Source organism: Cupressus sempervirens, chromosome 6, assembly GCF_028749045.1.
Source record: "Cupressus sempervirens isolate cs-2001-9-10 chromosome 6, ASM2874904v1, whole genome shotgun sequence".
Taxonomy (NCBI): Eukaryota; Viridiplantae; Streptophyta; class Pinopsida; order Cupressales; family Cupressaceae; genus Cupressus; species Cupressus sempervirens.
Genome location: NC_143123.1, coordinates 69,032,723 through 69,043,887, shown reverse-complemented (window position 1 = coordinate 69,043,887; position 11,165 = coordinate 69,032,723). Strand labels below are relative to the sequence as shown.

Here is an 11,165-nt window from a genome sequence, read left to right as displayed (position 1 = left end):
ATTGCAAACTCTATAGTTCGGCTTCCATATAAAGCAATACCCTAGACTCCTTGCCTACTTAGGTCTTTTGCACAACTCCTCTGGCCTCTTTTTGCTTCATATCTTGTATCCTCTTATAAAGAGAAATTAGTTATTTTGTTGCGTAACCAAAATTGTCCATTCTAGGGTTAGGTCAAATTCATTGAATCTTCCCATTTTCCATTTTGCTCCCTCTAAAAACTTCCTTCATAATCTTCCTTGAAATCACCTCCAAAATGGTTTATCTTGAATTTTGTGCCACATGCTCATCAAACTCATCTTCCACACAATTCACACAATCCAGGAAATCAAATGTGTCAGTTTAGATTCATCGAATTTAGATCAAACTCATAATGTTGTCACTCAACATCAACTAACCTCTTATGTTCGACACACATTGTGCTGCTCAACATCCACTAACAGTTCACTCAGCATGAACTAAAGTTTACTAATGCTTGGCATCAACTTAACTTCACTTGTCATATATTTTATTCACTCATATTACATTGAATCTTTATTTTCCTCGACTCCAAAAAAATTTCTACTCGGCTTGCACTATCTTTGCTCAGCACCTATTGTCCACTCAGTCAAGCTTAGCAAACTCAATTCTTCCTCCTTGTTCTTCTAGAATTAATTAGTGTATCCATCCTTTGCAGCCTTAAATAGATAAATAACACACTATATCATTACTATCTTAACTGATCTTTGTACTCCTTTTACATATCCACAACTCAACCTTTCCTCTACGTGCTCTTGTTATCTCATTTGATCAAATCATCTTCATCAATCAAACAAATGATAGTACTCAAATCAACTAAGCAATTGTCTTACCAATGGGTAGAAAATTTGACATCAGTGACAAAACAATGATTGAAACATATTCTCAATTTGTTCTCAACAGAATTATCCTACCATATTTGAATGAATACCCCTAAAATAATTTTTACAAACTAGTTGGATTTCGTTTAAACTCATAATTTTTTAAGCTTGAAGCACCTTTTTATACCCAAATCTTATCATCTTTGATTTGGAGTGTCTTAAAACCCTTTCTTTGTTACAATAAGGAATCTCGAGGAGAAGAAAGAAGTTAATTTTTCTATATTTGGTTTGAAGGGGGGGTCTATTTAGGAGGGTGTTATTGGGAACTTGGAAGTAGAAACACATTTTAAATCTTGCAAATGAAATCTCCCAAGTGATCATTTCCAGAATAGGGTCCATGAAAGAGCCAATTTCAAAAAAATTGTATTGCTAAGAGCACACAACAAGTGGGGTAATTTATCTCCAAATCTCTTGTGATATTACAAGTTCTCATGTATACAAGGAGCTCTATTTAAGTATGTGTTAGAAATGTTTTATAGAAGTAGCTTTTGAATACTCAAGACTAAATTATAGTGATCATATAAAATGATGTCTTATATTAATCCATTTTACATATATGTTCAAATATAAATTTTTTATTAAACGTCCTTTTTATTTGTATGCATTGTCATAATGTCCACTTGTTATCATTGGATATTGTTTTGTATCTGATAATATATATTATACTAGTAACTACATGTGTTAATAATAACTACATTGTAGGTAATAATCTGTGCAAATGTTACAAACACATAATTACAAATTTTAGACTAAGGTCTCTTTATCTTACACCCTTAAGGTAAGTACTTGAATCGATATAGGTAAGCACAATATCCTTTATTGTGTTTGCAAAATAGTCAGATATTAAATTAGACTTTGACTATTATTAGAAGCATTTGGTTGACTTTAGTATAAATACATAGTTATTATAATTATGTCTTGTTCTTGTATAAACTAGCCACCCTCCCCATTGAATAAAATATTAAGTTTTTAGAGAATTTTGTAATGAAACCAAAGAAGTGGTCGAAATAAAAATGAACAAAAAAGAATATTCATATGATTTGTTCATTTTGTCCCTAGCAAAGGTAAATCATAATCTTTCTATAAAAAATTGTGAATTTCCAACATTCTCTTTTATGATGTGATGTATGCTAAGCTTTTGCATAAAGTCATGCTTTGTTCGTGCATCAATGTGACATCACATGATTTGTTACCTTTATGATATAATAGTATATTTTCATTTAATTTTTTGTTTAGAATGCTCAAATTTTAAATTCTCTCTCACAAATAATAACAATATATTAAGAAAATTTATTTAGCATAACAGTGTCCTATTGTTATCTTAATTGTACCATTACATATTCAATCATAGATCTTTGTAGTCTTTTTTTTTTGCTACCAAGTTCCTAGTCCACATAGTTTATGAGTCTTAGATAATTCAATTGACATTCAACATCTGTCTATTATGAACAATGTCATGTGCACTAGTTCTTATCAATAACTCGATGTTGAATTTTCACTAAGAAGGCAACATAGTCAAATTAAAGTTGGAGGCCTCAACAACTATAGTATTAGTTGTATATTCCTTGACCTTTAATGCATGCAATGTCAAATGCATTAAACAATTTATTAATATCACTTGAATATCATTTGTATGTCATTTTAAAGTATCATTCTTTAGTGTATAAATATTTTTGATGAGTAATATGACAAAGTTTGAATCTCTCTTAAATTTGATATTTTGTATTTCTTTTATGAGCAACATTCAAATTGAATATTAATGTCTCATATTGTATAAGATCATTTGATGTTATTGGCCAATTTTCTCTATTGTAATGACTTCTCTTTTTGTATTGATGTTGTTGGTCATTTTATAAGTATAATCTATTTGGGCCATTAATCATCTTTTCTTACAATTTATTTACTATAGTCATTTATGTAAATTATATGCAAAACCTAATATGAAAACTAGGATGAAAAATTGAAAGTGTGATTTGCAAGCGTCATTTAAGTAGGTCCTTATTTTTATCATTGATCCTTGTTAAGGACTTCAAAAGATCCTACAACCATCACTAGTGCAAGCGCAACTATGAAGATATGAATATGATCTATATAGGATAGGGTGTAGGACTGTAAAATAAGCATCTAAGACATAGATGTCAAGATGACTCATTGTTATATTCCTAGTAAATAAGGCAAGATTATGCTCACATCAAGACATCAACATCGGAATATAATATTATTTCGGTACATATTAATTCATATTATTTCAATCAGCTCATACTCTTTTATTTCACATATGTATTCTCTAAATCTGGGTCTTCTTCTTCTTCACCTAACTATTCTACATAAAAATAATTTGGCATAAAACAAAATGTACAAACATATTTGATATATTTTCGGATTAAATTTTGGCAAGATTATTTCATTTCTATAATCATTTCATTCTACTAATAATAGCATGAAAATGATTGATGATAACATAAGAGCTAAAGTTGAGCTAGAGTCTCTATCTTGTGTCTTCGACATGTAATCATGTGATTAGTTCACTTAATAGCCTTCAAGCATTTTTTATTGAATTTTTCCAATATTTTAGAGGATGGCCCTATGCACACACAATAAAACTCATATCATTAATGACCTTATGTTAAAATAATATAAGTTTTAATTGTTTATGGTTGTGTATGCAATTCAATGAGCATAGATATTATAAAAAAGTAGTTCTTAGAGGAATTGTAGCTTATTCAATAGTATCTCAATTGTTAGGCTTCATCTACATTACAAATTTAATGTTTAGAACTTTCATGAGCTATATGTAATAATAACAAAATCTTTTTATTATTTATGGTTGGAAGAGTAGATGGCAAGCATTCATTCTATTTTTCTTATGTTTTTTAAAATCAAACAAACAATAGTGGGGAACTCAAATTAATTTAAAACATGTTGCCTTTGCAAAGAAAGTAATAATTTAGGAAAGACAAGAATTTGGCCTTATTACCCTCCTCTTTTCACTCTTTTGCATGCTTCATGTACAACTCATACGTTGTTGTGCTTTAGCCCTGAGCTTGGTGAATGTAATGGCCTTGACACACATAACAAGAATAAAAAGTCTAGCAACTATCATCATTGAAACATAAAAAAGAAGTTGTGGACTAAGTTCTTAAATCTTATATAAAGAAAATGTTTTTAAAATGTTATATAAGTTATAAAGAATTGCAATTTTTTAAGGCTTACTTCTAAAAGATTTTTTTTTTAAACATATATAATTATAAATATATTTTTTAAAAACAATATAAGAAAGACATTTCTATTTATATCTCAAGATTCATAAATATTTGTTAAATGCTTAAATTGTCAAAAAAAATTAAGATTTAAATTTTTTTAAATTATATATGAACTAAATATTTTTAGAATCTTGTATTAATTAATTAATTGATAATTATTAAGAAAATTATTTGAGAACATCTACTAATATTTTTAAATCTTGGATTATGATTTTGGGGCTTAAATTGTTGTGATTTTTAAAGGTATGTGATGAGCATATGATATTTGGTTAAATTAGGTAATGTATACTTTCAAGGCTTCAATTTTCCATGCCCTTTTTATGTCCTTTATAAACTAACATTGCAAATGTCATCATATTTAGTGGAAAGGTGAATAATTGATATAGGGGAGGTGTGGATCAATTTTCTTTTGAATTAGGGGTTGAGGGTTTCAGTTTTCTTTCAAAGTCTAATGGTGAGCCCTTTGTTGTAAAGTCGATGACAAGGGACTTTATTTCTTGTTTAGAAAATGAATTCAACATTCTTAATAGTTTGGATTCTCCAATATTGTGAAATATCTAGTGAAATAGTTTTGAGAATGGAGTAGAGATTTGCAATTTGTTGTGGAGTGGAGGCTTGTTTCATGTTCACAAAAATGGATCTTGTACCATAAGTCTCTGAATCGTCCCCTGCTTCACTAGAATCTATAGTCTCAAACTCATCCTACTCTTCGGGAACTTCAACGACCTTCGTCTAAGGCCCAATTATTGGATGCACAAGCATGAAAAAATAACTTAAAAAGTAAATAACAATCACGTTGTTGTAGTTCAACACTTAAATTTGAAGTTACAACAAACTTAAAATAGGATTAAATTGCAAGGCGTGAGAAATAAAGACCTTCTCAAAGTGAGTAAAATTGATCTCTTCTTTGTATTTGAAAGAATTAATTATTGGGACCCTCCCTCACCATCTCCTCTCCATGTACCCAACGAAAAATAAATGGGTTCTATATATGGATGAATTTGTGCTCCTCACTCCATCAAAATACTTCAACTATACAAAAAAGTTTTTTTTTTTTTTTTCTGTCTTTAACAAATGAATCGTTTTGGGAATCTCAAAAGAATTTTAGTCTTTGTGAATCCATTGAGAATGGTCAGAATAAAAAATTGATTGGAGAAAATAAGGTCCACTTTAGTTTCAGTTGCCTATGTCCACTGACATAAAAAAAATGCTCTCTCTTCATAGTTCAAGGAGGTACTCTTCTATGGATAGCTCCATAAGTGGTGAATCAGGTGGAGCTGGTGGCCTATGTGTCATGCATAATTAGACAAAATGACCACTGGTATGTCGTCTTCATCGGGACTGGTAATTATAAGTTGACAAACACAAATGGTTCCAGAGTCTTCTAAAGTCTTCATATAGTTCTAAAGTTTTCTGAAGTGTTTGAGGGAGGAGCCTTGAATTTCTACATATTTTTCAACAAAAAAAAAATGTAACTTAGGAAGAAAATAAAACCCCTAGTAAAATTAGAAGTATTCAATAAGGAAAAAGAAACTAATGATTACAAATTAATTTAAAAATAATATAGTTGAAAGTTGTTCATAAACTTCAGAGCTTCAATAATTTTTATTGTCTAGATTAATTAGATATTGGCAAATGAAAACTATTAGTTTTCTATAGTAGAGGCTTAAAAAACTTCTTTACCAAAAAACTTTAGATCAAAGAAAATTTTACACAAAGCATAATGTTTAATTGTGAAGATCTTTTCCCTCTCAAATCATTCTAATCAGCTTGTGGCCTTTTATGTCAGGTACATATTCTTCAAAATTACACCATCTTCTTCTCCCAATTATTTCTTAAAAAACAATTTCACACAAACCATAATATTGAGAGAATTGATATAATTTTGAAACTTAACCGTGTAAGATTTATTTATCTTGTACCCTTATGTAATTTGTCAAATCTAGGTGATATACTTCACCATTATTCAATTGAGATAAATAATGTATATAGATTGCATAGATTTTTTATTTAACCTTGTAAGTTTTTTCTTTATGATTGATAATAATAAATCATCACCAATTTATTTGCATGAAGATAAACTATATATAAAACACAATTCATATATAGATTTCACATTTTTAAGATTTGATTATGTATGATTTCTTCTTTTTTTGTCCAATTATTTCATTTTGATAATAGATCATTCGATGAGGAAAAATATCGTACAAATAAATTTAAAAATATACCAAACTTACATCATTATAGATGTAGAAGTTACATGACTTCAATGTACAAACTTCTCTAAGTGTCCTCAAACTCATAAATATCACTCATAGTCATACAAGTTCAAGTTCTCATATACATGTACAGCCAAGGAGAGAGCTCACAAGATCAAATTACATTGGACAGTTGGGTATGTGACCTGATTTGTAGAATAGTTAGATGTCTCTCGCAAGGAGAGTACCGAATAGTCTCGTATTGTTGTCACCATATGCAGACCCCCAAAATTCACCTTCCAGTCTGGTAAGAATCCATAGACACACCGGAAACGGCCACCGACGTGCTCCCCATCTCCCTTGAAACCATAAGCTGGCTTGACATATTCGAGCTGACGCTCACACTAGAAAAGGACATCAATTCTAGAAGAGGTTGAGGCTGATCCGGCCTATCAATTGACTCCAAAACAAGCAAAGCATGTTGAATAGACGGCCTATACGCTGCCCTGGCATTGGTGCAATGCAAAGCAAGGAAAACAACTCTTTCCATCATCTGCTTACACTCAACACTCATCCCATCTTGGACCAATCTCTGGTCCAGCACGAGTTCCACGTGTCCACTCTGAACCAGCTCATACGCCCAATCGGACACGACAGGATATTCCACGTCACCCGGATCCAATGCCCTACGTCCACTCATGAGCTCCAGCAACACAACACCAAAGCTATAAACATCAGTCTTATCAGTGAGGTGGCCATAGAGGGCATACTCAGGTGCCACATAACCCATTGTTCCAACTGCCCGAGTGACCGTATGAGTCTTGGTGCAGCCCTCCTCTTTAATCCTCGCCAGCCCGAAGTCCGCCACGAGGGCGTTCAGCTGCCCGTCGAGAAGCACGTTGGCAGATTTCACGTCCCGGTGAATAATCGTCGGCTTGGCGTCACCGTGCAAATAAGCGAGTCCACGTGCAATCCCGACAGCAATCCGGTGGCGTTGGGGCCACGTCAGCACCGGCTTGTCATCTCCCGGCCGGAAAAGATAATCCGCCAAGCTGCCATTCGGCATGAGATCGTAGACCAGAAAATGTTGGTGGCCCTGCCCCTGCCCGCGGGAGCTGACGTGGAGGCAGTAGCCCTTGAGGGGCAGCAAGTTACGGTGCTTCACGCCGCTGATGACGTGGACCTCGTGCTTCAACACGTCATCACCTTTCGCCGTCGAATCATTGATTCTCTTCACGGCGATTTCTGTCCCGTCGGGAAGAGTTCCCCGGAAAACCGTCCCGAAACCGCCAGCGCCGATCAGGTTACATGACGCGAAATTCCCCGTCGCTTTACAGAGATCGGCGTAACGGAAGAAGAACAAACCGGTCGCGAGGTCAACTCCCTCCCTCAGCAGATTAGGGTTTCTGGGACTCGCATAAAGGCCTGATAATCCGCCCCTGTAAAATTTGCGTCTTGTTGCATAGACGCCGATGACGATCAAGATCGCCGCGGAAGAGATTGAAATCCCTAGGGCTTCTGCAATCTTCGTATTTCTCCGGCTTCCTTTGTTTCCAGGATTTAATGGCGGAAGCGCTATCATTTCCGTCAAATTCTGCGCGCTGAGAATACAGTACGCCGCATCGGGACCTAAATCTTCATACGAATTGATTCCGCCTCCGACATAAACTACAACGAACAGCTCGCAGTTATTTACATCCGTTCTGTTCATTTCCATCAACTGACTGACGGCCCTCACCATGGCTCTCATGCAGGCGTGACAGGCAAATGAAGCCCTGTTTCCGTCGCAGAAAATCCTGATCTCTGACGTGTTGACGGCATTTTCGAAGGAAGATTTGTTCTGAATTTCATGGCAGTGCTCTGGCCCGTTCACGAAATCCAGCGGCTTCGTCTTGCAGCCATGGAACACGTTCTTCTCTCCGCTTACTCCCTGCAACTCCATTTGCCGCTGTATTGCGTCTACGCAAACCCTAGCGGTCTCAATGTCGTGGAGAAGAAATGAATGTGTGTGATGCATCGATGAGAAGAGCAGGATCCTCATCAAATCATTTAGGGCTTCGCAGCAGTGCTTGCCCTCTTTGCATTTTTGAACAATCCATGGATGAGAAGACAGGTAGCTTACATTTAACGGGCAATTTCCCGCCGCTGGAGAGATCTGATACGCGCTAACCTGCTGAAACAAGCAAATTAACGAGCAGATGAACACAATCCTACACATGGCTTCTTACTTCAATTCTTTAAAATCTCAAAGATCATTCTAACCATAGCTTGGCCTCTACGCAGAATTTTCTCTGTGATCTGACCAGATCCCAAACTTGTACTTCATTCATCAGATTTCAAACTTTTTTCAAGATCCAATCTACTTTTCTCAATTACATCAATTCTTTTAGATCTGGCAACTTCATTTCCAGTGGGTAAACAACCTATGAAAAAACAGATTTTTTTAGACTGAAGTCTGTAACCATAAATCTAGAATCAAATTGTTTCCACAAGAGTCAGAAAATTTTCAAACCTAACATCTTTCCTTTCAATCTCAACTTCCCAAGATAAAAGTTAATGGACGAAATTTTTTCTCAAAAGTGGTATGGCCAACAACAAAAATCTGGGTCCCACGAAAATGCCATTTTTTTCCCACTAGTTACAGAGAACAGAGATTACATGGTTATTAAAGAAACAAGTCCTCTGATCGTTCGTTCTCTCCCACGAGGATAACGCCCACACGATCATATATTTTATTTTCGCCGAAAGCATCGCGTGTATTTATAATTACATTCCCTCAGAATGAAACTTCGGCACGTGTGAACGAAAGAGCCAATCCGGTTGAAGCACATAACAATGACAGAGTATTTCGCACGTGAGACGTTAATTGGCTGTTGTTGAGAACTCATGTTAGGTAATGCTATGCTCGACAAAATGCATCGAAAAAAAAATTAAAAAGTCAAACTTAAAAGTACTGTTTTTCTTTTTCTTTTTCCTTTTTTTCTATTATGGGTCATAAAATATGTACATTATGAAGAATAAATGTTGAAAATTTTAAAGAAAATTCATTGTGTTTTCCAATTTTTAAAATTCGGTCAAAGATGCATTTTGTATTGAGCTGAGCAGCATGAGCATTCTTCATGTTATGCCTAATTTGATGAAACATGTCCCTCTTTAAAACAATTCATATCGAGCAAAATGTTAACAAGGTTAGGTAAAGTGGTTTCTTGATTCAATAGACAATTAGTGTTAGTAATTCTCTTACATGTTATAAATTTAGATAACGTTATATTTAGAGTTATAAGATTTCCACAATCTATTACCTCATGTCCCCATGAGGCGGCAAATTACGTTTAATTTTAAGAAGTGGGAGTGTTCCCATGCAAAACTTCAATTGGTGGGAAAGGATAAATTGAAATCTTCTCCCATTCTTGTGGAGAAGTTATTGCTTAAAATGAAAAATAAGTTGGACAAAAAGAGGGGGTAACTTAAAACAAGCAACTACGGCTTGTTGAGAAAAAATAGCACAAAATCACACATGGCACCACAAATTGATTTCCCTCACTATAAGAAGTTTATTAAAAGGTTCCTCAAACCTAGAGAAAGTATTCCTTGTTACAAAATGGGTACAATAGTGAGGATTTTCTAAGCGAGTGGAAGGATGTGCCAATGGTTCTAATCAAATTCATCACCCTCGAGGGTAGGTTTAAACATTTCCACTCCCATTTTTTTTGTATGCTTAATCACTTCCATCCTAATATCAAGTTAAATTTCTCATTTTCGTTTTTATCATCCATGTCCCAATGGTTTTTCAAAATCCAAAAGTAATGGGGCCCTCCTCTACACTAAGGGATTATCCTCCATTTATACAATTTCCATTTTTCTTTGACCCCCCAGCTAGTCCCCGATCCTTGTTTGGTTTTGAATTTTAATTATCTATTTTTTTTGTATCTAGTTGTCTATTAAGATTCCCAAGTTTCCCAAGTTGACTAGGGCTAATCCTCTCAACAAAAAAAGTATAAGGTCCTTGACATTGAGCGGACTGAGTAGAAAAAAATGGTTGTGTCTAAGGATTCCTCTTTCTTATGGTCCATTGGGTCATATTGGACCCATGAGAATATTGTGGTTAAGTCTCTCAGTCTATCTCAAAACCCCACGGACCCTATTTTTGTCCCTCAAGAGTACCCTGGTGATCCAAAGATTCCAAATGATATTTCCCCTCCAATTTCTGTAAAGGTAAAGGCCACCCCTATTGTCAAGCATTTGGATTTGGGTTAGATTGGGAACAAGGAGGATGAATTGTGTATCCTCTACAACAACAAAAATGCCATTACCAAGTGGCTAATAATGTAGTTACACACTACTATGAAAAAGATCAACAAACTTGAAGCTATTATTGAGGCTAAAGCTAAGGCAGGTGATCAAATCCATAATAAGGGGAATAATAGTCTTTGGGAGGTGGTAGATGAATTAGCACAATAAAAAATGGACAACTACTAGATTATGAAAGACAAAATTTGTGAACTCAAATACCTCATCCATTCAAAGGAGGAGAAATAAGAAATGTTAATGCTCTCGCTAATGTAAAAGATAATGAATCGCATACCAATAAAAAGTTACAAGATTTGGTTTCTTTCAACAAATAAATGATGGAGAAGATGATCTATTTATTCAATACTTGACAAGTTGAGATGGAAGAAAGGATAACCAAGCAAAGGAAGACAGAGTATAATTTACAAGCAGCTACTCTCATGGGAAAAGAAGGGACCTCTTTTTATGTTATTGTGCATCCTCCCAAGAGGAATTCTTTTTTGGATAATCTCAAAGA

At 34.5% G+C, this 11,165-nt stretch overlaps 1 protein-coding gene across 1 annotated transcript; it reads right to left on the bottom strand.

Moving 5' to 3' along the window:
* Positions 1–6,375: 6,375 nt before the first annotated feature.
* LOC149551174 (putative receptor-like protein kinase At1g11050) lies at positions 6,376–9,057 on the bottom strand. The gene has a single exon (XM_089786756.1). The coding sequence runs from the start codon at positions 8,574–8,576 to the stop codon at positions 6,651–6,653; it is 1,926 nt and encodes a 641-aa protein (XP_089642882.1). The 5' UTR covers positions 8,577–9,057; the 3' UTR covers positions 6,376–6,650.
* Positions 9,058–11,165: the final 2,108 nt, after the last annotated feature.